At 41.9% G+C, this 27,706-nt stretch overlaps 1 protein-coding gene across 1 annotated transcript in view; it reads right to left on the reverse strand.

Annotated features, from left to right (window-relative positions):
• TNFRSF21 (TNF receptor superfamily member 21) overlaps nt 1-27,706 on the reverse strand; it is a 62,401-nt gene that overhangs the window by 21,598 nt on the left and 13,097 nt on the right. Inside the window, exons 2-4 of the mRNA XM_061146884.1 lie at nt 23,082-23,733; nt 21,046-21,540; nt 5,305-5,570 (exon numbers count right to left, since the gene is read on the reverse strand). Coding sequence (XP_061002867.1) covers nt 5,305-5,570; nt 21,046-21,540; nt 23,082-23,733 — 1,413 coding nt within the window. The remainder of the gene's footprint in view (nt 1-5,304; nt 5,571-21,045; nt 21,541-23,081; nt 23,734-27,706) is intronic.

Consider the following 27,706-nt stretch of genomic DNA (forward strand, 5'->3'; position numbering starts at 1 on the left):
AGCAACAGAAAAAAATCAATAAGCAGGTAAATCTACACGAAGTGTGACTGTGTAAAATTATAATAATTATGCTTTTGGGAGGCTAAGAAATGTGTAGTGTTAAAATGTATGACAGTAAGTCAGAAAGAGAAAAATAAATATATAATATCACTTATCTATGACACCCAGAAAAATAATACAGATGAACATATTTGCAAAGCAGAAATAGAGACACAGGCATAGAGAATGGACATATGGATACCATGGGGACAGACTGGGGGACTGGGATTGAAATATATACACTACTGATGTTGTTTAGTTGCTTGAGTTGTGTCTGATTCTTCGTGACCCCCTAGACTGTGGCTCACGAGGCTCCTCTGTCCATGAGATTTCCCAGACAAGAATACTGGAGTAAGGTTGCCATTTCCTTCTCCAGAGGATCCTCCTGACCCAAAGACCGATGAATCTGTATTTCTTGCATTGGCAGATTCTTTACCACTGAACCACCAGGGAAGCCCATACACTATCGATACTACGTATTAAAATAGATAACTAATCCGAAACTACTGTATAGCATAGGGAACTCTACTCAGGGATCTGTGTGACTTAAATGGGGAAGAAATCCAAAATAGAGGGGATATATGCATACGTATAGCTGATTCATTTTGCTGCGTAGCAGAAACAAACGCAACACTGAAAAACAACTATACTCCAATAAAAATTATTACTAACTTAAAAAAATAAAATGTATGACAACAAAAACACAATACAAGGAAGGATAGATATGTTTAAAGTCGTTCAAGGCTGTTGTGTTGTCCGGAAAATAATAAAAACTACACATTTATAAAATAGTTCATAATTTAACTGTGTGTAGTAATCTCTGGGGTATCCATGAAAAGTAAAGCAAAAAAAATGTGTACCTAAGAAGTTAATGAGAGGAAAAGTAGAATAATAAAAACACCTTATTAACAAGAAAGGGGGAAGAGAACAGATAAGACAAATATAAAAAATAATAAGATGGTACATTTAAACCCAAATATATGAGTAAAGAAAGCATTTTTAAATTACATTAAAAAATGTTACCACACTGAAATTTTCTAAACAACAAAACTGTTAGCATAGATTTTTTTAAATCTTCAATTTGTTCACTTACAAAAGGCTTTCTTTATAAGCCAGGGGGAAAAGAAAAAGTAAAAGGATGGAAAAAGACAACATACAATTTGGAAAGTTGTATTAGGCTTTTTGTTTTGTTTTATAAGGAGTTCAGTAATTTCCAACTACTGTCCTTTGCTGCTTCTCTCCAAGTTCACACCTGGGAAGGAAAGAATAGAGATGATTCTGGAAGGCTGGGGTCCATTTTGATATTGAACTTAAAGGAAGAGCGTACTGAGAAACTCAGGCCACATTTCAGAGAAGGAAAGAGTCAGGCAGGTGAATGAATAAATAAACTGTGATACATCCAGACAATGAAACAGCACTAAAAACAAATCTGCCATCAAGTCATAAACAGACATGGAGGAAACTTAAATGCAGATGATGGAGTGAAAGAAGTCAATCTGAAAAGACAAAACACTCCATGATTCCAACTACATGACATTCTGAAAAAGGCGAAACTCTAAGAGACAATGAAAAAGGTTAGTGGTTGATGGGGGGGAGGTGTGGGTAGTGGGGAAGAGAGAAATGGGTAAACCACAGAGAATTTTTTGGCCAGTGAAACTATTCTGTATTTAATGGACATGCATCATTTACACAAACCCACAGGACACGAACACCACCAAGAGTGAACTCTAAGGTAAACTATGGACTTTGGGTGATTATGATATGTCATTATAGGTTCCCTCTTGGTAAAAACTCTTTTGACTGATACCCCTGATACCTCTCTTTTGACTGATGCCGATGATGGTGAATGAGGGGGAGGCGGTGCATGTAACCTCCCTCTCAATTTTGTTTTAAACCTAAAACTGCTCTAAAAAATGGTCTTTAAAAAGATTCAAAGAACAGTACACCATCAAGTAAATTGTACTTATAATTTGTTAATGCATAATTTTGTTTTAAAGTCAGACTCTGGATGTGTTTAATACAAAAATGGCTAATAGGCCACCAAGGTTAATAATGGACCAGCTGCTCCTGACAGAGGTAACCAAAAGGAACACCAGGGCCAATCCTCTGAGTGGAACATAACACAGGTGTTCTCAGGCTCATAAACAGGGAAAAAACATTAACCATTTTAAACACGACACACAGAGTCATTTTTACACATTAAGAGCCCATTAACTCCTGGGGCAAACTCTCAAATCGCCAGCAGCACCACCATACACACAGAATACAAATCCACCAGAAAATGGAAAAACTAAGTCTCAATTAGGCCCCCTGTGTTCTCTGATTCTCTTGTTTGACTCCACAAATCTCAGAGATAAACTAGGAACAAGCTGCACCATTAATAAGAGCTGGCAACCAGAAATCCATGCTCACTGGCTATTAAAATTAGAATCAGAGCTGGGCCCACAACACTGCCAGACAATGATGGACATAATTAAAACATGAGACAAGAAGCTTCGGCCTTCTCAGCCTCCATCCTAAAATGCAGGCCACACTAGAACCAAGCAGAAAGCTACAGAATGCTTTGGTGCTACTGTCTCTTAAAAAATAAACAATAAAAAATAGATACTAGAATATTTTTTATATATGGAGGAGATATGAACAAGGAAAAAACTACTCGCCCTGACATGCAGTATCCTCCATGGAGTCTGCATCTTTGGGCCCACCTTTCCCAGGACCTAGGACAGAGCCTGGAACAAAGCAAGTGCTCCATTGATGGAACTCAATGGAACCATCAAAGAAACATACTAAGGTCACTTGCCAAGGTCACTCGGTGTAGACGATACTCCACTACCATCATTACCATCCCCAAAAAGAAAGTACCTTAAATACTAGGAATAAAGTCTAAATGATTGCTGAGTGTACACAGAGAAAGAGGAGACAGATGTGCAGAAACCAAAAATGAAATAAGTTTTAGGCAAATCTGACCCAACATTGCAAACCTCAGCCAGTCCTCCCAAGAAAGAATGGATTGGCACATAAACCACTGTCAAGCGGCTCTTCCTCAATTAAAACAAGGATACTTCCCTTTTTTCAAGTTAGCACAGTAAAACAAAGCCCTACCTATCTTTCTTGTGGGTCCTTTCAGCTGTCATTTTAAAAAATGTTTTAAATCACAAAATAATACTTTCATTATAAAAAATAATTTTAAAAATCAATTCTAATTCTACCTCCTAAATTTAATAGCATAATATTAGCATCTATGCTTTTTTATTTTCCTATGTTTATATTTGTTTTTCCTAATGAGAAACCTTCTTTTGAACCCTTAACAATACCTCATGATCATCCTTCCACATTATTAAATATTCCATTTAACCAAATCCTATCACTGCATCAATTATATTTTCTCTTTTTTGGAGGCAATATCAAGGTGATCCAGTGACTTATTCCCAAGTATCTAAATCCTTCTTCAATCTGCTGCTTGCCCTAGCAGTTCTTTCCTTAAAGCTGACACTCCAAGGAAGCACAATGTTTTGCCTCCTGAGTCCCTGTGTTTGAACTGCAGTCATTTTATTTAATTGGAGGTCAAGCATCTCCCTTTTCTTTCCCAAAATCCAGCTACTCAAAGCCTTGTTTTAATTGTGAACCATATTTAATTGAGATGGTTTTTCAGAAAGTCACAAGACACCGTGTGTGCCTTTGAACGTTTACTCCTGCCTCTATTAGTAAATCTTTTTTTCTGAACTTCCACATTTCAAAGAAGTTAAAAATACACCAAGACTGTAAAGCAATCATCCTTCAATTAAAAATAAATTAAAAAAAAATATACTAGGAGCTTTAAAGACTATCTTCAGAGTCAATTAGCACCAATGAACTTTTATCCAGTCACTTAGATAAAAGATTCACCTGATGAATGCTTATTTCAATAATGAAGAAACACTACACTGCTAGTATAGAAAGATGAAGGCATTTGGACGTCTTAAATATATAAAACCGAGTCCCTTGATACACAAATGTGGTGCAGAATGACAGCAGATTAGAGTGGACCAGAGAAAAAACTCTCTCCCTCGCTCTTTTAGGTAATAAGTTTGGACCAATGGAAAAGTACACAGGCAGAATGGTCTCTTTTAAATTTTAAGTGGGTTTTATCAAGTCTCAGCGGCAGTGTTTTTCTTTGAGAATACACTGCAAAATGTCCATCGAAATCTGAGAACTATGATTCAATAGCCAAATTTGTAGTTAATTCACAGCCTTTTGGAGAAGTACCTTATGATTATGGAAGGGCTAAGTAAATACATCATGACTGTAACTGTGCTATGCAGAACACCTTCAGTAGGTCAGGCATTTTATATACTTTATTCCTAGTCTTAATGAACTCGGGAGACAAGTGAGAAAACAGAGACAGACAAAACTGAAGTGAAACACCCTTGGTCACTCAGCTAGTGTCAGAGCCAGGCTTCCTATCCAGTGCCTTCTGATGCCAAAACCCAGGCTCGTGGACCAATGACTATAAATAAACCACCCTCCTGGTCCCCTCAGTTTCATCTGAGACACTGATTGGACAAGCCCAGGGAGAAATATCAATCTTGTTACTAAACACTGCCAGCCCCACCTGCATCCTCAGGGTTACCTGGGGGTAAGGCAGAGTCTTCTTAAACCACATCACAGAAAACATCCGCTGGAAGTGGAAGGGAATAGAAAAAAGTCTTTCTTCTTGCTTTTGTTCAAAGTGTGTTATGCAAAATGAAACCGTAAATGGGGAAACAAGGAATAGATCTAGATGTACAGTCTGATGCCAGAATCTATCCCAAAGGCAAAGATTCTCGGTTTTGTACATTAGAAACACTTAACAGAGCTTTTAAATATACTGATTCCTAAAAGTACTCATTCTGAGTCCTGTTCTCAGAAATTCTAATTTGGTCTACAGTGAGGTCCAAGTACCAGGATTTTTTAAAAGTTCTCTAGATGATTAACGGAAAACTGCTTAGAAGCACTGCCCTAGAAGAGATGTGCCCGAGAACACAATGACACCCCACTCCAGTACTCTTGCCTGGAAAATCCCAGGGACGGGGGAGCCTGGTGGGCTACCGTCTATGCGGTCGTACAGACTCAGACACGACTGAAGCGACTTAGCAGCAGCAGAAGAGATGTGCATGTGTTAGAGTGTGTGTGTGTGAAGCTAAACAGCAACAAGCAGTTCTTGTCTCTTCTGACATATACCTGGTAAAATCTGGAGCTGAGGGACCTAAAGGTTAGTGGGAAGGACAGACAGCTGGGCTGCGTTACCTGGGCCGTATCCTCCATGAGGCCCCGGATCTTCTCCACCACATCGTTGCGCCGGTGCTGGCGCAGGGCGCTAATTAACTGGGCCAGGCTGGCCTCGGGGCCCCGGATGGTCCAGTGCTGCAGCGCTGCATAGGCGCGCTCGTGGTCCGCCGTGTACCCGTTGGAGAAAGCGGCCACCTCCCTCTCGCTGGCATTGCACAGGAACTGATAGATATCCTTCCACTGGCTTCCCACTTGGGCTGCTACCAGCTTCAGGATGTCAATACCTATACCAGACACAAAACAAAATAAAAAACAAATACAGAAAGGTGAGGTCTTTATAGAAGGCCGTTCTAACAAACTTAAAAAAGCATGCTTTCCCATGCTCTAGTCAAGGGAATGCAGTGTCTTCTAGAAGCACTTGGCATATGCCACCCATCCTTGGGATGGGTTAGCCCCACTCCTGCAAACGTCACCTCAGGAAAGTGGAACCGAAAGAAGGAGCAACCTGGAAGAATAATAAATCGCCCCTTAAAGATGTTTTGAAAGCCAAACTCAAGGTCCTCAAGGTGATTCCTTTATTTGCTGCTAAAAACTGGTATCAAATAAACTAGAAGATCCCAGATTGGGAAAGAAAAAAAAAAAGGTGACTTCATGAAATCTAAAAAAAGGTAAGCCACAGGTTCAAACTGCACTGGAGTTAATCCAGCACTGTCTGGGTAAAGGGTGTTCAGAGTCGAGGCTATGGCGTCCAATACAAAAACTGACAAACACCCATCTGATCCAGTCCAATTCCTTCTCCTGCTTTAAAATACTATACTCAAAAGGCAACTTTCTCATCTATTATTATTCAGTCTCCTAAGTTGACTTGCACAGTTATAATGAAGACAACAGCAAAATGACAGTATAATAACAATAGCTATCATCTTCCAGATATTATGTGAAGGCATTAGCTCCTGGAACATTTCTATATAAAGTATTAACATTTCAATTGTCTGGGTTTAAAAAAAAAAAACAGAAAAGTAAGATAATTTGCCCAATATCACAAAGATAGGCAGGTTGGATTTTGAACCCAACTCACAGGATACTGAGTCATTCTAGCTCATTGGTTACTTGTAAATCCGTCAGTGTGGGTCTGTAGTTCCCAGACCTGATGATCAGAGTGTGAAATGCCAAAATCAAATCCTGAGGTCTGATAACTAGGATAAGCACCTGGCATCCACCTGCTGTGAAGTAGGGGCTTCCCTGCATGGCAAAATTTGGTGTCCTCCTCTATAAGGTACCATCTCTCTGCAATTATGCATTGGCTTTGCCCACATTTATCCAATATAACCCCACAATAAGGACTCTGGTTGCTACTACCATAGGTGAATGAGTCCTCTGACTCAACACCATATCGTTCAATAGCCATACTCACATGCCCAGATATCAGAGTTATTATAGCTAACAATGTCTTGGCTAACTGTAGCTAGCAAAGATGATGTGGTGTATATATATATATACAGGGGAATATTACTCAGCCATAAAAAATGAAATAGTGCCATTTGAGCAACATAGATGGACCTCGAGATTATCATACTAAGTCAGAAACAGACAAATAACATATGGTACCACTTAATATATGCTATCTAAAATATGACACAAATGAACGTAGTTACAAAACAAACAGATTCACAGATGTAGAAACAAACTTGTGGTTTCCAAAGGAGCGAGGGAGGAATTAATTATGAGTTTGGGATTAGCAGATACAAACTACGATATAAAACATAGATAAGCAACAAGGTCCTACTGTATAGCATAGGGAACTATATTCAATACCTTGTAATAAACCGCAATGGAAAAGAATCTGAAAAAGAGTATATATGTGTAAAACTGAATCACTTCAGCATACTCCAGAAACTACCACAACATTGTAAATCAACTATACTTCAATTTTTAAAATAAAAACCTTGAAAAAAAAAAAAAAAGTCTTGAAAACATTTACGACTCAAAAAAATAAATAAATAAATAAATGGAGTAAAGTTCCCAAGTGAAGCTTGAAGAAGAAAGCAAAGGAAAAAGTGCTTACCAGGATGGTTAACTGAATTTTTCAATTAACTAGAGGTTAGTCAGGAGGGGAAAAAAAAAAGAAAAAAAGAAAAAAAAAAAAAACGTTTTTTGCTCCAATCAGTTGTTGAAGAAAATATTTATAAAATAAACTATCCTTTTTTGTCTAAGAAGAGAGCACTAAGAATTCCAGAAGTGTCCTTGTAAATCAAAGACTCTATGGTTTGCATATCCGTGGAAACCCTTCCTCAATCACACCATGCCACTGAGGAAGATGATTTGGAAGACTGTGAGAATATCCTGAACCAATCCCCTGAAAACGGTTTCGGAAAGTAAGTGCCTGGTAGCAGGCTGCTTTCTTGAAAACTGTAAAAGTGGGACACCACACTTTGAGAAATGACTGTGCTTCTCACACTATTTTCCCTGGCAGTGTGAAATACACTTGAACCCATTGCTTTTTAGTTTTCATAGCAATATTTAGCCAGATACATAGCTTTTGATTTCAAGTAAACAGACTCCTCAAAAAAAAAAAAAAAAATCCTATTTAAAACCCCACAGGTAACTTTCAGAAGCAACCAGTTCTTTGTGGTTGATGTAGTCAGCTCTTCCAGACACCAAAAGGCCTCTTCGTCCCTCAATCTTAATGTAGGTCAATTTGAGGAAGGCCCACAGTGTCTTGCATGGAAACATGACTGTGTTTTCGTGTACGTGGGACCTTTGCTTAAATCTTCGTGATGCCAGTGACAGTGTGGCTTTGGGCAAACCACTAACTGTCATGTTCATTTCCTCATTTGTACAGTGGAGATACTCAGGACAGTCCCTGGGGATGAGCTGATTAACATTTTCTATAGAGTCGATTTATTTTTGGAAGTACCCCATCATTATAAATGCTCCATACACTGGGCACTACAACTGAAGACAAAATGCATTTCTGATGCAAACATGCAGGCTTTATGGAGTAATTACAGAGTTTAAAAGGCTTAGGCTTAACAATAGCTCCTTCTTCCAAAAGCCAGCATTTATACTTTTTTTTCAGCCACAAAAATTACAACAAAAAAAAGAAAACATGAAGAATGGGTGCAATGAGATTTTCCTTCAACTAAGATTGACTGGAAGCTAAATTTAAGGACCATGAATCAGGTTTCACCTTATTCTTCTACTATGTAAACATGGGAGTCAACTCATGTGAACCAGCCTGGCCCCTCCCACTGTAGAGCCGATAAAGACAAGATGGTGGAGGCAACCACTGGCTCTGGAGACCCCAGCCTCTCAGCCTAGCACAGGATCGCAGACCCACCACAGGAGAAAACCAGTCTGAACTAGCCCAGGACTCTAGGTGTACCTTGCCCCCAGTCCCACCATCGCCACCAAGGAGAAAAGAAAAACCTGCAGCGTATTTCACAAGTACTCACTGGGCACTCACTGTTCACTGTGTTTGCTGAACTGAAAGCCCTTGTGAGATTTTAAGACGAAGAGTTTAGCACCAAGAAAATGAAGTCAAGCCCATGGAGCACAGAATTTGATGGGATCTGAAAGTGTTCTTTGTTTAGAAAAAAAAGTTTCAGGCAAAATCAATAATACAAGTATAAGAAAAGCAGAATGATTAACTGAGATCACTGCCTCTGGGGAGAGGGGACTTCAAAGGTATTCACAAGGTTCAACTTCCAAAGCTGTGTGGTGGGAAAACAGGTCTTTGTATTTTATTACTGTATTTGATATTTATTTTTATTTTGCTACTCCTTTTAAAGCTATATATGTAACATATATATATATATATATATATATATATATATAACACTTCTACAGACATGCATTCATATATAACTCATATATGCACATACTATTATGTGGGATATATAAATTTTCTTTAAGTGTTTAATTTTATTGGTGAGGAATCTCATGGAGTAAGATTAGTGACGTGACCAAGTTCAAGGCTGCCTAGCTAGTTAGTGGCAGCTCTGCTGCGGATCATATGGAATGTGGTGTCATAGAGGAACATTATTATTCGCTTGAATTCTGCTCTTAGGGCACAGTCCACATATGAATGCACTCAGGGTTGGCCATGACGTGTGTACTTCTTCCTGGCCTGTTATTACTGACCAAGCAGATGCTGGGAAAGTTTTTCTCTGAGGATACCAACTGTACTTCTTTAAACTATGGTCCCTTAAAAAAAAAAAAGGAAGTTTCAGCAATCTTTTTCTGTACAGGGCGAGAGTAAATACTGAGAACTATACAGTCTCTGGTGCAGGTTCTCAATTCTGTTGTTAGATGACAGCAGCCGTAAGCAACACAAATGAGCCCATGTGCTGTAGTTCTGCCACCTCTGAGACGGTAGCAGTTTAAACTGCTTAAACCAGGATGTACGGAATGAAAACAGTGAAGAGACGAATGTGTTTAGCATAAGCTTTTTGCTGGTACTACATTCTCATCATTTAAAAGATTGAAGTATCAAATGGCAAAAAGACTGAGAAAGCACTGTGTTAAAAGAAATACACACACAAAAACGAAAGTTCCTACCCCAGTGATTAACGTCACTGTGAAATGCTAGTGAAATTGAGACCAAGTCTCTGCTTGGCAGGGTGCCCTGGTCATCTGTCCATCAGAGTTCTGAGAATTTTCACTGAAGACAGTTACTATGTGTTGAATTCATCTTAACTTGTTTAGCCGAACTTCTTTTTCCTTAGGTTGAAAAGCAATACAATTGTCAGCCCATGAAAGTCCTGATTGATGGGCAATGAGGTTAACTTCGTTTTTCTTGTGTTTGCAGGTCCTGGAGCTCCGGGGAATGGTAGAAGTTTCTAAAGAAGTCACTGAAGGAGTCAAGTCCTATAAACCAGGGGCTATACTAGCCAGAGGCTGCATCTGAGAAGGTGGTCCTGGCTCAAGGGAAACAGCTTGTGACTTTTAAGGTGCAAGTAGTAGCAAGATCACAAACTTGCTAATCCCAAGATATGGTTTCAAACTCTGTAACTTGTTAGTTGTGTGACTTTGGGGCAAATGACTTCTAAGATTTCAGTGTCCTCATCAGTAAAATGAAATACCACTTCTTATCTCATAGGCTGGGTAAGGAGATGGATGGGGTCAAGTGTTAAAACCATAAAGCACCCTGGTTCTCCTTCCTCTGTCTCTTCCACTTCTGGACCAGAGTCACTGGAGCAACGAATCTGAAAGGTAGGAGGAGTTCTACAAAGACAGAGGCTGTTAGCACCAGGATCACAGTCACTGAACGATGAAGCCAGGCTCCAGCATCCCAGCCTCCTGGGTTTCTTGAAATCTCTCTAGTATGTGTCCAAAGGGGCATCATTGCACAAGACAATAGCCACCCGCAGAAAGGGATGGGTGAAAGGTCAAGCCGCCTCCCCTACCACATGCAGGGCATCAAGACAGCACTCAGGGGCTCCCTCTTCTGAGTGAGCAGACTGCCCAGCTCCACCCTGAGGGAGCTCAAGAAAAAGGCATGAGGTTATCATGAAAGACACAGTATTTTCCCAAACATCATAAAACCCTGAGTTAGATATAATCTGGGTGACAACCTTCACTGGAGGCTCATTTCTTTTAAAGCTCCATGTCAATGCCAGTATGCAAAAAAGGGTTCGTCTGCTTTTAATAACAACCCGGACTGACTTTTATGAGAGAAAGTATTAAAGCTCCTTCCCTTTGGAGATAAACATCTGAAATGAGTGCCATCATTAAGAAGCTACAGTAAAGCCTTCCCTGAAAGACACACGAAAAACGGTGATGACAGAGCTGGAGGAAAGAGAGGTCGTGTGGACCCCACGATACAGCCCTCTGAATTTCATGCCATACAACCATGAGGTGTAGGAATGAGTACATCGAAGGGATGAATGTGTTTAGTATAAGCTTTTTGCTGGTACTACATTCTCATCATTTAAAAAGATTTCCACTGCATCTCCCATCCTTGTAAAATATATAGCAGTTCACATTATCCTTCTAGAAAAAGAAGTGGAGGAAGAGGAGGCACAAATGATGAAAAAAACTCTCATGGAGGCAATTAGTATACAAACTCTTCCCAGGATAGAGGACTCCACACTTATCCCTGTGCTGGTTTCTACACACACACACACACACACACACACACACACAGAGGCTGTGGAAAACAGGACACATGAGCTACTTCACCTCTACCCCCAGCCTGACTCCTCACCCCAAACATGCTATTCATCAACACATGCTGTAATCTCAGGTTTGCCAACAGCAGACACAGGGCAAAGATGGACACAACACATAAAATGTTTGTACAGAGCAATGTAGGTCAAGTTCAGAAATCTGAATAAAAGCCTGGCTTTAGCATTCCATGATGCCCTGTACAATGATCATGTTCTCAGAGATGCCTTTTCTGGACATCTTTTGCCTGAGCCCCGTGCCTGCTCTCATCAGCATGATCCCCACCAACTCCCAGAACCTAGCAATAATAAAAAGTAAAATGAGTATCTCTGAATGAATGAATGAATGGGAGCCATTTTGTCATCCCATCCCTCTTGCCTAAACTGCTCACCCCCACCATTTATCATCCCCTTAGTCTGTAACTTAAACCCCTGAGAAGGTGAGGGACCAAAGGCTATCACACCCTTGCTGTGTGGTCCAGCCAGATTGACAATCTTTATCATGACCAGAAGTTAGGCCAACATGTGGCTGTCAGTGAGGGAAACCCAGGCTTCCTGGCACAGGAACCCAGCTGTTGTGCAAGAACCTCTCCCTCTGCCACGGGTTCATGGAGGGTGGTCCACTGTTTGCATATCAGAGCCCAGAGCTCATGAGGCAAAGAGGTCCCACCAGGGTGAAAACCTCCTCCAGAGATAAGCTATCCAAGCCACGGTCTGTCTGGCCTGATAATACAGTAAATGCTCCTAAAAGCAGACACCCCACACATGAATGTGTTTTGCAGTAACCAGCATGTCATAGGATGGTTAGAACATGCTTTATCGGGACTTCCCTGGCAATCCAGTGGTTAAGACTGCACTTCCACTGCAGGGGGCACAGGTTCGATCTCTGGTGGAGGAGCTAAGATCCTACATAGTCAAAAAAAAAATAAAAACATGCTGTATTTACAGTGATCACTCCCAAAAGCATCACACAGAAAACTGCTTCATCCACGCTGGGAACTTGGTTTGCCCCAAGTTAAAAATATTCCTTCCCTGTGGAGGTAAAAAGCTGGGGGAACTGTTTTGATTTCATTTGAAACCCTAAAGTGGTTTCCAAGGCAGAATTCATCACTATCTTGTTGAAGGTTCAATGGGCAATCGTTACAAGCTCAGATGAATCTAGGGAGCCACTAAAAACCACCGTGCAAAGGTCTCGCGGTTAATGGAGGAACTGTTTACCAAGGGCAAACTCTGTCAAGACAGTAGATGCTTTCCAGATGGAAGATATCAATTTCACTGATGCTGTGAGGACAACTAATAATCTTTTCTTTCATTTCTCAGAGGAACACACACAAAAAAAACACAAAGCCAAAAATGCCCTCTTCCTTCATCTTAGCCTGTATCTGAAGATGCTGATTTATTCATTCAACAAAAATGCATTGAGCCCTTACTGAGCATCAGACACAATTCTGATGGCACTGGGCAGTGGCAATGAATGAAACAACACAAAATCCTTCCCTGAAGAAGCCTACATTCAGTTGGGGGATGTGGGAAGAAATGAAATATTCCATGTGTTGGACAGCCAGGAGAGCTAGGGAGGAAGAGAGCAGAGGGAAGGTGATGGAGCAGGCTGGGCTGCAATTTTAGATACAGGCCTGCTCCCCGGTGTCTCAGAGAAGGGTCCACTGAGCTAATCAAGTCCTAGAGGTGATGGAGCGAGCCCTGTGGAGGGAACACCAGGTGCGAAGGGAGGAAGGGTGTTGATACGTACAATGAAGGGCAGGAAGGCCGGTGTGGCTGGAGCAAGTGAGCCATGGGGAACATGGTGGGCACTGGAGGCTGGAGATGACTGGCTGGGAGGGGAGCACAGATCACACTGGGCCTCCGGGCTGCTGCTGTGCATGCAATGGCAAGTCACTGGGGTCTTGACTTTTCATTGACATGGATGACACTATCTGACTTCCATCGAACAGGATCACTCTGGCCATTGTGTCAAGAATAAACTAAAAGGGCCACAGGCAAAAGCGGAGCAACCAGTTAAAATGTCAAGGCAATGATTCAAGAGAGAGGTGACAGTGGCTTGGGCCAGGGTGGTGGTTGTGAAAAGGAGGGAAATGGTTGGCTTCTGCAGCTGTTCTGAAGGCAGAGCAGGTGGGATTGGCTAACAGATCAAATATGGGGTGAGAAAGAAGGCAAGGAGTTAGGCATGCGTGCGTGCTCAGTTGTGTCTGACTCTTTGCAGCCCCACGGATGCAGCCCACCAGGCTTTTCTGTCCTTGGAATTCTCCAGGCAAGAATACTGGAGTGGGTTGCCATTTCCTACTCCAGGGGATCTTCCCAACCTAGGGATGACTTTAAGGTTCTGCTCTAATCAGGGGGAAGACTGGAAACACCATCTTCTGCATTGGGTAACTGATGTGGACTGGATGGTTCAGGATTCAGATTGTCACATCTGAAGTGGGAGGTGCCTATTCGACATCTGGGTCCATCAGGCAGGTGGGAGGAATTCTGTCTGAGTTCAGGTGCAGGATCCAGGCTGGGAAGATGCACTTGGAAATGAGCAGCGAATAAATGGTATGTAAAGCCATGGGTCACCCAGGGATGGAGCCTGCTCTCCATTATTCAGAGGTGGGGTCCAAGAGGAGGACCTAGCCAAGGAGTTGAAGAAACAGCCAGAGTGGTGGGAGGAGACCCAAAGGAAGAAAGAAAGGAACCCGGGGAGCCAATAGGCCACAGAGGAAAACTCAGAACTGAACAATGCAGTTCAAATCATGCTGTCACACTTCATGGAAAAGAGGCAGGATTGGGTGCTAAAACACTGCCACCATATTTTAGACATTCTAAGATATCTGAAAGCACTCTTTAAAAATTGAGGTACAGCTGATTTATAATATTTCAGGTATACAGCAAAGTGATTCAGATATACAGACAGGCAGACAGATAAATAGGTACTCTTTTTCTGATTCTTTTCCGGTATAGGCTATTACAAGATAATGAATATAGTTCCTTGTGCTATGTGGTAGGACCTTGTCATTTATCTATTTTATATATAGTGAAACTGAAAGTCACTCAGTTGTGTCCGACTCTTTGCAACTCGATGGCCTCTATAGTCCATGGAATTCTCCAGGACAGAAAACTGGAGTGGGTAGCCTTTCCCTTCTGCAAGGGATCTTCCCAACTCAGGGATCAAACCCAGGTCACTCACATTGCAGGTGAATTCTTTCCCAGCTGAGCCACAGGGGAAGCCCTATATATAGTAGTGTGTATCTGTTAATCCCAAGCTCCTAATTTATCCCTCACCCATCCCTTCTCCCTTTGGTAACCACACATTTGTTCTCCATATCTGTTGAGTCTGTTTCGTAAATAAGTTCATTTGTATCATTTTTTTAGATTCCACATATAAGTGCTATGTTTTTAATCAATGCCTTTCCATAGCTCAGTTGCAGTGTGTGTGTGTGTTTTTTTTTTTTTTCTTACTGGAGTATAAAACAACAGTGCATCCCACAATCAGTGGCATCTTTAATTTGACAAAATATAGTAAGAATTTTTTTTAATTTATAAACTTGAACCCACCTACTTTTTACAACTTGACATATTAGCAACCCAACACATCAAATTCTGTACACACATTGCAAGGGTAACAACTAATTACTCGTGAAGAACGATCAACAGAATTCTAGCAACTCTTCCTCCTCTGCAAAATCTGCTTACATAAACCTGACCAGGTTGATTCAAGGACACTCACTGGTAAGGGACTTTTTTTCCCTGCTTGTATTTTAGCCCTACGTGGTGAAAATGCTGATGTGTTTTTCCAGTATGCCAAAGAGTTTAAATTCAAAAACTGTTAGTTAGATAAATGAGAGACTAAAATATACATTGAAAACAAATATGCTCAGTAGCTCAGTTGTGTCTGACTCTTTGGAACCCCAGGGACTGTAGCTAGCCAGGCTCCTCTGTCCATGGGATTTTCCCAGCAAGAGTAACAGGAGTGGGTTGCCGTTTCCTCCTACATAAAATATAAATACCTGTCCTCTAAAGCCTAGAGGAAGAAGTCACCATAGGGTGGGCCTGGGGAGGACAGCAGCCTTCCAAGGGCAAAGGCCACACCTCCCTCCTCTCTGCACGAGGTAATGCTTTTGAAGTAGTCGCGGTAAGAGGCTTTTCTCCTGCAACGGCTGTGTGTGCTTTATAATTCTCAAACAGCCTAGAATCCACCAAAAGGTGCCGTCTGCTGGAAATAGCATTACTGGAAGCAGAGGTGGCAAAGACAGAGGGTGGGGTGTGGGGGACTGGAAAGCAGCCCGCCTGTTCCTGCCTGTTCCCTGTGAGATGACTGCAACCTTAAGGACAAGCAAGGACCAGGCAGCCTTGTCAATGGAAGAATCTGCTCCCTTCAGCCCGGCTCCCCGGTGTTTACACTTCAAGTCTGTTTCCCATAGGAAATTTGGCCTGACAGACAAGATGACTGTCTGGAATCTGGAGTCCAGGAGGCTCCTGGCAAAGGAAGGAGGGTTTCTTGGTTGCAGCTGCTGCTGCTGCCATCCAGGGCTGAGAAAAATCACGACCAAGTTCAACAGATGTGAGTTCCTATGAGCACAACTCCGTCACCTCGGACTTCTTTGAAACAGTTTTTCTGTTTTCCAAATGGCCCTCAGAGCCTGCAGCCATTGGGTAGCTGGCTTGAGAATGCTTCCATTGCAAGCAATCCAAGGAAAAGGGAAAAGGAGGTAATCGGAGTGGCTTCTGTGGAGGCAAACTCATTACTGATGACAATTTTATAGTTGTTTTATTTCAGAACAAGTTGGGTTTTGCTAAAGGAAGTAAATTTTTCTTGATTGGGCATGGTAAAAAAAAAAAAGAGTCAACCACAGAAACCTAGAAATTTCTAACACTGGAAAAATTAAAATCCAGATTTTTCATCAATCCAGACTCTAAGAAGCAGAGAGCGGTGTCCAGAGTCAGATAGGTGGCTGAGTTTAAAACCTGGCACTACTTCTTTATAGCTGTGTGACATTGGGCAAGTGACTCTGCACCTTGGTTTTCCCACCTGTAAAATGGCCATGGTAGTAGCTCACCTCATAGGGTTAAGAAAATTAAATTAAATTTATAAAAATGTTTAGAACAGGATATGGCCTTCAGTAAGGATGATAGCCCACCAGACTCCTTTGTCCATGGGATTTCCCGGGCAAGAATACTGGAGTGGTTGCCATTTCTTTCTCCAGGGCATCTTCCCGACCCAGGGATAGAACCAGAGTCTCTTGCATCTCCGGCATTTGACAGGCAGATGCTTTACTGACTGAGCCACCAGGGAAGCCCAAGGATGGTACCAGTCTTTGTTAAAGAAAAGTAGACAATAAAAACTTAATGGTGGCAGAAACCTTTCTTATAAGGTTAGAAAATTATATTAGAAAGTCACAGTTTATTTGGGTGATTTGCACCCCCAAATCACCTCAAGATCTTGCCTGTGTGGGTAGCAAATACCCCGTAGTCTCACTTCAGAGAAACATGTAAAGTGGAAAAGCACTTATTATTGAATTCCTAATGCACTTCATTTGTTCTTCATTTCTGAACGTTGCTTATGGTGGTTTTAATAATTCAGATGAAATGTTGTGTCATTCCTGAAATCTGATTGAAGAGTATATTAATGTTGTCCAGATACATCCAGGGCACAGCTTCCAGTTACTCAGCATCTGTCCCCAACCAACCTCTGCAACTTCGGGGAAATATTTATGAGAAACACCATCACAATTCCATTCCTACAATGTGATTGTTTCTTACTACTTCCCCTGGAAAGAGGATGACGCCTGCAGAGTTGTGAAACCGGGAAATGGTCTTCCTTCATAAGCCCAACAAAGACCAATTTGATCCCGAGTTTGACGCCTGGTCTGGGAAGATCTCACATGCCACAGGGGAACTAGGCCCTCTCTTACTGTTTTCCCTGGAAAGAGGATGACGCCTGCAGGGTTGTGAAACCGGGAAATGGTCTTTCTTCATAAGCCCAGCAAAGACCAATTCGATCCCGAGTTTGACGCCTGGTCTGGGAAGGTCTCACATGCCACAGGGGAACTACGCCCTCCTCCACAGCTATTGAGCCTGTGCTCGAGAGTCTGAGAGCCGCAACTCCTGAGGCCTGAGTGCCATAGAGCCTGTGCTCCTCGGCAAGAGAAGCCACTGCAACAAGAAGCCTGTGCATCACAGCTAGAGCACCCCTGCTCGCCCCAACTAGAGAAAGCCCTCGCACAGAAACGAAGGAAGATCCTGCACAAACAAAATTAAATAAATGAATAAAAATCTGAACAAAGACCAATTCTCCCACACTGGACCAAGCCCAAAGGAGTACAGTGCCAACTGGCCAAACAGAAAATTGCCATGACTTTAGAAGTGAAAGAAACATAAAAAACTCACAAAATGCCACAGCATTCTGTCTCCCTTCCTCCTGGCCACATAAAACCTCATCTTGAGTTTCCAGCGCTAGGATTCCATGAAAGTAGGGTAGTTTTGTGGAATTCAACTTTAAAACCATAAATCCATAAAAGGCGAGTGGAACCCCCCAAAAAAGAGGCTCTTGTTGATGAGAAAGGTGGGAACCACTAGCCTGGCTTCAGAGTGCTGGGGTCTACAGGGCATTCAGGAACACGGTACCACCTGCTTAAGGTGAGCAAGGGTAAGTGAGGTCTTACATGACCTCTTATACAGAACACCCAGGACTAGGCGATTTTATCCTCACCCTTATCCTTCTGAACAATTCAGTGTGAAATGGATAAGGACCAGAAAATGATCTTACTATGCAGGATTATCTGCTGCCCAGAACTCACTGCAATCAGATCAACAAGGCATTGTTTCCAGAGGCCTCTCTGAGCACCTGGAATGGTTTTTCTGAAACAGAACCTCTCTTTGTTATGGGATTTTACCTGAGTGTACCTTTGAGGACAGCAATTTGGAAAGAAGAGATCTTCCTTTAAAAAAAAAAAAAAAAAAAATCTTAAATATAAACCTCCCAGGGCAAAATCCCAGGGAAAAAGGTTAAACTGCTGAAAGAGATAATAACATCTGAATGAGATGACTGTGATTTAGCTGGAAAAGCAGATTGCTGAAGCCCTGCTTCCTCAGAAGGTAGGGTCAGGTATTGTTTGATTTGGCACTTCCATTCTTTCTACAAAATAGGATTGTTTCAAGGACACAGACATAGTAGTTTACAAGGTTACAGTGGTCATAAAAACGCCTAAGATCATTGTATTAAATTGCTTTGTGTTGCTGGACTAGATTTACTTCTATAATTTCCTGTATTCTCAAGAATTCTGAAAACTACACCGCAAGAGACTTAGAAATACAGCTGTCCATAATCTAATCCATAAACACAGCTACTGAAAGAATGGAATCACTTCTTTAATTGAACAGGATGGGTATGTTGTTTTCTGCTAACTATATATATTAGAACAAAGGTTCTGCCTGGCCACTTAAAGGACAATTTAATGAAATATCAGATCTTAGGCAAGATCCAACATCACAGGAAAAAGTATACTGTCTATCACGGGCCTTTTACTGGGTCAGTTGACAACTGGGGAATATGCATGGTAAATTAAAATATTGTATCCATGTTAAACTTATTGAAGTTGAAAACTGTGCTATTCTTTAAGAATATATCCTTATTGTTAGGAAATAAATACTAAAGTATCTGCCATAAATGGTCATGAAATGGTTCAGAAAAACTATTTTATGTCTAGTCCTCCAGGCTTCTCTGTCCATAGAGTTCTCCAGGCAAGAATACTGGGTAGCCATGCCCTTCTCCAGGGGATCTTCCCGACCCAGGGATTGAACCCAGGTCTCCCACATTGCAGGCAGATTCTTTACCATCTGAGCCATCAGGGAAATTACCTATATATTATATATTATGTTTCATGATATTTTATACATAACTAAACTACCTGGCACATTTTATAATATAAAACATATATATTTTTATAGAAAAAGAGCAAGCAATAATGCAGAAGGGCAAAATGTTAGCAATAGGTCAACTGAGGACACAAATATAGATATTCTTTGTACTGATTTTGCAATTTTTTCATGTTTTTGCAATTATATCCATATAAAAATAATTTTTTTTAAAAAAGGGAGAATTGGAGTCTTCCTTCTTCAGCTGCCAGCAAAAGGCTGTTTCATTCAAGTCTGTGCAGGCTCACCCCAAGTAGGAAGTTCACCCCATTCTTTCACTTGGTTTGACATTCACACAAATTAGCAAAGGGAAATAAAATGAGTTGTTTTCTTAAACCTCCTCCATATTTCTGATTATAAGTGTAGCATGGGCTTATTAGAGAAAATTTAGGTAAAAAACAAAACTAATAAGGGAAAAATCCACATAAACACCACCAAACTGAAAGAAACTTCATTGTCACTTTGGCATATTTCCTTTCTGAATTTATTCCCAAGTTTTAAGATAGCTAAGATTATATTATATAAAGTGTGTAGTATGGTGGCTTTTTCTATTCTTTAATCTAGTATAAACATTTTCCCATGTCATGGGTGAAAAAAAAATAAAAACTTCATAATCCTCAACCTCAACGTAACATTCATAGTCATAATATGGATATGCCACAATTTACTTAGTCATTTCCCTAAAACCAACCCTTTGATTACTTTTGGTTTTTATTTATTATACATGATGTTGAATTAAAAGTTCAAGATCCTTGGGCTTAAATTTTTTTGTTTTAGTATTTCTGGTTTGTATCTTTATGATAAATTCACAGAAATAGAACTGCTGGGCCAAAGAGTATAAGCAATTTTAAGACTCAATACAAAAGGTCAAACCACTTTACAGGAAGTTAAGCTTTACACTTTTATCTTTAAGGAGAAAGGTCCTGAATGGGATTGTCAAAACGTGGGCTGAAATCTTATTTAATATTAAAGAAATGGAAGTTTTACTGCCACAGTCTGAAAACTGCAGTCTTCAGATCACACTTAGCTACTGGGACAAGTTTCACAAGCTACGTTTTGCCCTCCAAAGAGAAAAAACTGAAATATTCCAGCCCACACTCATACATACTGTAAAAGATAGGGTAAAAGATATGGGGCCAGCCTCAGGTGATCAAGATATACTAAGCTTGGGTGGCTAAAACCCAAAAAACCTTCCTATCTTCCCGACAGAAATGAGATCTTAAAAAAAATAAGGGGGGAAAAAATACATGTGGGTAAAGTGATAGGAACCTAAAGGCAAGGTTCAAATTCGAAAAAGCGCCCTTCAGACAAGTTGCCTTTTTCCTCCCTCTATTTTCTCAGCAGGCTCATCAGGAGATACAGATTCAGTCCCACCTTCGCTGAAACAAAGTCTGCCTCCCCTGGGTCAAAGCAGCCAAACCTCTCTGAACTTGATCCCCTCACCTGTTAAACAACAAAGTCGAACAAAAACCCGGAAGGTCACTTTCGCGTCTCATTTGGAAATACTGTCCTTTAAATGCCCAGGGGAACCAGGATAGATGAGCCATTCTCTCCGAACATTACGACATCGCATGCTAACCACCTGATTTCTCCTATCACAACCAGATCAAACAGCACTTGGTATCAAAACAGATTCCCAAAACTGTGGAATCTCTTTTCGGAACTAGTTTGGCAGGCTCACCGTGGCCATTGCAGTAGTAGATCCACTTCTCCCGGTTCTGGGTGGGGGCCATGGATTTCTTGAGCCCCGCCTTTTCCACAATAGCACTGGGATCCTGCCGGGGCCCCTTCTTGAGCGTCCTCGAACTTTTCCGGATGCTGCACACCACTATCACCACCAGCACCAGCAGCAAGAAAAGCACAATCATCCACGGAAGGTGCTCGTTGATGTCGAAATGCTTGTGTGGGTTCTGCCTGGGGTGGCCCCTCTTGAGGCCTTTGATGGGAGTGCTTGACTTCTCACCCCCAGTGGCCTCCATGGACGGCAGCAGCTTCAGGATGTGTCTGTGGTGGGGGCCTTGCTGGTGGTTCACTACCTGAACGCTGGGGAGGGTCTTGTTCATGCCCTCCTCCCCGCTCGCTGAGCTTGTGTTTTCAGGGACTGTCCCTTCCTGGATGCCACTTGGCACCTTTGGTCTAACAGAGGCAGAAGAGTTGGATTCTGTTGAGTTGATGCCTAGAAAAAAAAGAGTAAGGAGGGGGGAAGAGCTTTTCTATATGTGGGGTATCTACACATTCCCTTCTCTTCCTAGTCATCTCCAAACCAGGTCAGATAATCCAAGAAGAGATGACCTATGGAGCTTTAGAATAAATGATATTGTACATTTTCACAAAGATCTTGACAATGCCTTTATGTGAGAGGTTAAAACTCAGCTTAACAGATAAACTCACTTTCTCCTGCCAACAGCAAGGGAATCCTCAGGGACCAAGCGCCTGGGCTTCACAGAAGCATCTCCTGTGCTGCACCTACTATGTCAACTCTTAATTGTTTTGATTATTAGAAAACTACTTCCAACTGAATGCCACTGTCTTTTAATTTCTTTATTCTTCCTCTCCCACCAACTGGCTATTTCATGATGCCATGGTAAAATGGAAAACATGACTAAGATAAAGGAAAGAGTTCAAACTCCAATCTAAGTTGGACCAGAGAAAGGTTTGGTGGGATACTTGGTGAACAAAATAAAGCAGGACTTCCTTAGAATGTGCTAGTAATAGAGAAGCAAGATTTGGGCAGGCAGCTTAGTGGACTGCTTTCAAAGAAGATTCCACAAGCAATTTTCCATTAAGGAGTGAAAGCTAGGGATTTCAAGTCCCGAGAGACAGGACCTGACCCCTGAGGAAACCTGGAGAGATCACAGGAGCTCTCTGAGGAGGCTGCTTCATTTCCAGCAGCGGTTGTGAGAAGGCCTTCCTTATGGGGTCTCATCAGAAGGTCAAATAATAACCACACGGGAGAGCTCGCTGGACAGCTTTCGGCCATCATCTCATGAAAATTAAACTCAATCAAAAGGAATTTGAAAATAAAAGCTAAATGTTGTTCTTGCCTGAGATTCAAAATGAATTCTGAGGAAAACTGGGATATACTTGATGAAGGACATAAAGTCCTTTGGGAAAAAAAGAAAACTCTTTTCCAGATGTGAATGCTAGTTACCTTAACGTGACACAAATGTGCTTGTTCCCTGACACTCCTACCTGACCTTCCTTTTCTCGGACTCCCTCGGATCCAACATTCATTTTTCCCTTCCAGATGTCGTGGTATTTTTCTCCCCTTCTCCTTCTGACCTTCAGTCTGTGGCTTCCCAGGACTGACTGGGTGTTAGAAAACCTTCAAACCGAAGGGACCTTAAAACAGCCAAATCACTCATTTATGGTGTCATATGATTGACAAGTTTGTGACCTGGGCCTGCAGAAGTTCAGTGATTTCCCTAAGGCTACACACTGACCTTGTTTCTCCTGGTTCTAATTTTCTAGCTTGATGTCACCTAGTTCTCAGATATTTTACTCCTCTCTAATAGCTCACACTTCTGAGTCTCAATGTTTCCAATAAGTCCACAGGAGCTAGACTTTAAGTAGCCACAAAAGGCACGTCCCCATCTTCAAGGGGTGACTTGGGAATAGACAAGATGGAGAAAGCATCATGGGTCCCAGCCCATTCTTGGTACCGCTCCACAGGGCTCGAAGCCTTCCTCACATACACAATTCACGAAGTTAAGTTACCTTTGGGAATGAGAGTGGAGGAAGGGACATCGTGGGGTTCCATGTGCTCAGGGCGGGAAAGGCTGGTTGTGCCAGGGGAGGGCGGGGCGGGGCTGGAGGAGGACGGGAGCGGGCCGCAGACGTTGTCTGCCTCCTTGGTCCCCGGCTTCATCACCACCATGTTCTGACTCAGACAGTCTGTGTACACTCTGCATCTCATCACACTGGAAGGCACATCGGAGAAGGTCCCCCGAGCACACTGCTTGCACCGCACATCCTCCATCTCTGTCCCCTTCTTCCGCACCCCCCAGCCCACGGGGCACACCGTGTGGGGGGCACAGCTACCGTTCGACTGGAACATGCCAGGTGGGCAAGAGCATTCGCGGTCAGTCAAGGCAGTACAAGGCAATTTCTCGATCATCAGCCAGGGGCACGGCTGACTACACGCATGGCATTTCTCGATGCCATTCTCATGTCGGGTAAAGGTCCCTGTGGGGCAGCTGCTGCAGACACGCAGGCTTATGTTGGTACAGTGCTCGGACACGTAGGTTCCTGCCGGACACTTGTCACAGGTGAGCACCTGGCCGGTGATGCGGTCGATGTGGTGGTATTTGCCAACGAGACTTGGTGCCTTCTGCTCTGGCTGAGCCCTGGTGGTACTGAGGAATCCAAGCTGAAAGAAAAAAAAAAGGGGGGAAAGGAGGAATAAAAGCTAAGACGATGTTACACAGAAAGAGGAGGAGAAAGGCTGGGACAATCCCTACCCGACCATCATCACCCCCATTAAAAGTCTGACCAGTTCTGTGCCATTTTTTTTAAAATATTCATTCATTTATTTGGGGTGCATCGGGTCTCAGTTGCAGCTCTCAGGTTTCTAGTTGTGGCACATAAGGGCTTAGTTGCTCAGTGGCATGTGGGATCTTAGTTCTCAACCAGGGATTGAACCCAAGTCTCCTGAGTTGGAAGGCGGATTCTTAACCACTGAACCACCAGGGAAATCCCTGGCACTGTACCCTTTTAGCAGCTATATCATAAGAGAGAGAGAGAAAAACAGACTACAGTTCCACAGGGGGCCTGATCTCCTGGCTGGTTTTGTTGCCTGACCTTTGCCTCAGCTTTCTTTTTTTCCATCTGTAAAATGAAGCTGCAAACTGATTATAAAATCAGTGGAGAATATGAATATGAAAGCACTTCAGGATTCATATTAAAAAGGCTACACAGCAGATAAAATCTTAATGCAAGAGGAAAGTAACTTGCCGAATAGTGTCTTCCTGCTACAACCCAAATGTTGAGACCTGGACAAATCAGCTGAGATGGCAGGATGACAAATATTCAAGCTGCTACTTCCATAGCAACAGGTGACCCAACTGGTGTTAACCAATAGACAAAGTGTGGTTTTTTTTTCCCAAAGGTTTTGTCTTTACAAAGCTAAATGGTTTTTTGTTTTTATTTTGTAAATCAGAGGCAGGCCCTTGGTATCCTGAATGCGCTTTAAACAACAGAATTAATGCTTTTTAGATGCAACTCCTGTTTGTTGAGGCCATGATCAATGGAGCCTGCAGCCACCTAAGAGCCTAAGAAGAAAGCATGGTAAGAAGGGCAGTTAAAGTTCAAAAACACATTTAAGAAAGTTCCCTATAAAATGTAAAAACAAACTGAGATGATGCCTAAAAGCTGATGTTACAGAAAACATCTAAATCAACAGACACAGTCAATGAAAAAAGCTGAGAACAGGAGCCAGAAAACCTGAGGGTGGATCTCTATGATCGAGATTCTTCCGTCTCTCCTTGATACAGGGGAATTAAATCAGAGCTTCAAACAAAGCCTCAACTGCAACAACAACATTACTTTGAGAAGCTTTTTAGAAATCCACATCCCCAGGCCATCACCTGAGATCAGGTGGATCTGCAATGGGGCCAGGAATCTGTTTTGGTCTGATTTGGTTTTTAAGCTTTCCCAATGATTCTGATCCCCAACTAAGTTTTGGACTTCCTGAAACAAGATGGGCCCCCTTGGGCTCTAATCCCCTGTGATTCCCAGAACCACTTTGGAGACAACCCAGCTCAGTTGTCAGATCCTTCCCTCCAACTCTCACCCAACCTGGCACTTCCTATTGTTTTTTTCTTTTGGCTGTGCTGTCTGGCCCATGGGATCTTAGTTCCCCAACCAGGGAGAACCCTAACCTTGAACTGGGAGCATGAAGCTTAACCACTGGACCACCAGGGAAGTTCCCTTATTATTTTAATATTGCTCTTTTAAAATCATTATTTATAACAAAAATAAACATCTTTTTTAACTTTTTCTTTTATATTGGTGCATAGTTGATTAACAATGTTGTGTTAGTTCCAGGTGTATAGCAAAGTGATTCAGTGACACATATATATGTTATCTATTCTTTTTCAAATTATTTTCCCATTTAGGTTGTTACATAACATTGAGCAGAGTTCTCTGTACAGTAGGTCCTTAATGGTTATCTATTTTAAATATGCAGTGTGTACATGTCAAACCCACATTCCCTAACTATTCCTTGAAACCATTCTACTAATTATGAAATAGAGTGAAATGTTTAAATCTCTGCTCAAAGCCACCTACCCCCAGAGAAACACTCTCTTTATTATGGTATGCATCTTTCCAGACCATTTTCTGAACATTTACACATAAAACACACATACATGCTTTCACTTGGCCAATTCGGCTACCTTGGGTTTGGGTTTGGTTTACATATATAAAGGGGAAAGGCCATACCCACTATTCTATGACTTGCTCATCTTCTAGTACTGCATCACTGAAATCTTTCCACATCAGAGCACATAGGCTACTTCCTTCTGTATAGCAGCCTAGTACTCTTGACAGCAGGGATATGCCTTTGAACATGCACACGGTAAAGAGTTCAGGGATTCTTCCTACGAGGACATGTACATTGCTTCCCTGTCCACGCGTCAGTGTACCCATGCATCTTTCTATAATCCATATTTACCTCCTTCCCTTCCCACTCCACACTAGTTTCTCTTTTCTTTCCTTCTCATCCCAAATAACAGCTACAACCATGCTATTCTCAGTCTTTTAAGAACTCCTTTCTTCAAGGACCAAAGAAGCCACCAAATAACCCATAACTTGGAACCTCTCAGGCCTTCTCTTCTTTACTACTATGAATTTACTAGATAGGTATTTTCAGACTGTGGGAGGACCAGACCTGAAAGAAAAAGAATACCTGGGCAAAGATTTAGAGAATAGAAGACTTGTGTTCTTGTCCAGGCTCTGCCTTAAGATTAACTCCACCTGGGTTTACAGGCTTGTAAAATTAGTAGGTTGGACTAGGTTGTATTCAATTCAAGGTGTATTCAACTTCAAGGTGTCTGTGATTGTCAAAGTTCCACCTTCTCCAGAAAGCCTTTACAACCATTCCTAGACACTCGTTCCAAGCCAATGAGCAAACTCATCACATTTCCTGTTTCTTTTGTTCATCATGTTGGTGCCTAATTACATATTGCTTTGTAATGTTAGTTGATGACTTCCAAAGTGTATATACTTATCTTCCCATAATGATTATAAGCAGCTCGAGGCCAGGGACAACCACGTAGATTGCATTTCCTCCCTTGCTCAACCACCTCAATGATGAAGACCATGGAAATGATAAACAAAGCATCCTCTGAGCCAAGGGTCAGCAAACTACATCTCGCTTGCCATCTGTTCCTATAAATAAGTTTTATGGGAACCTAGGCATTTATTTGGGCTTCTCTGGTGGTACAGTGGTAAAGAATCCACCTGCCATGCAGGAGATCCCTGCATGGGGTTCGATCCCTGGGTCAGGAAGATCCCCTGGAGAAGGAAATGGCAACCCATTCCAGTATTCTTGCCTGGGAAATCTCATGGACAGAGGAGCCTGGCGGGCTACAGTCCATGAGGTCATAACAGTTGGACACAACTTAGTAATTAAACAGCAACAACACGCATTCATTTAGGTATTGTCCATGGCTGTTTTCATGCTATAACGGCAGAGATGGATAACTGCAAGAGACCATATGGCTGCAAACTTATCTGCCTCTTTAAAGGAAAAAAAAAAAAAAAAGCCTGCCAATCCCTATGCTGAGCAATCAAAAGAAACGTCAAAAATACAGGGACCAGGAGCTCCCTCACTGCAACACTCATACCTCCTTGGAGAGTCTAGCAGAGGATGGAGCACGTGGCTTCCTTTCTTGAGCACTCATTCCAACTCACATGCCAAATCTAATCCTTCCAAACCTTGTTTAAAACTCTCAGTGGCCCCCCACGTGACTTAGGGTGGATGCAAAATCTTTACCAGAGTTAGGACTTCCTCCAAAATCCCAACTCTGCTCTCCCCTCCCCCACTTAAAACAGGTCTCCCATTCGCCCCTTACGCCCTTACCTTAGGTTAATAAATGTTTTGCTTTGAAATTTTATTTTATGGAAGTATAGTTGATTTATCAATACAACATTGTGTTAATTTCTGCTGTCCAGCAAAGTGACTCAGTTATCCATATATACACATTCTTTTCTATATTCTTTTCCAGTATGGTTTATTGCAGGATACTGAATATAGTTCCCTATGCTATATAGTAAGACTTTGTTGTTTATCTATCCCCTATTCCTTTTTTTCCTATATGACAACCATCATTCTGTAGTTA

This window comes from Dama dama, chromosome 7 (genome assembly GCF_033118175.1).
Source record: "Dama dama isolate Ldn47 chromosome 7, ASM3311817v1, whole genome shotgun sequence".
NCBI classification, from domain to species: domain Eukaryota; kingdom Metazoa; phylum Chordata; class Mammalia; order Artiodactyla; family Cervidae; genus Dama; species Dama dama.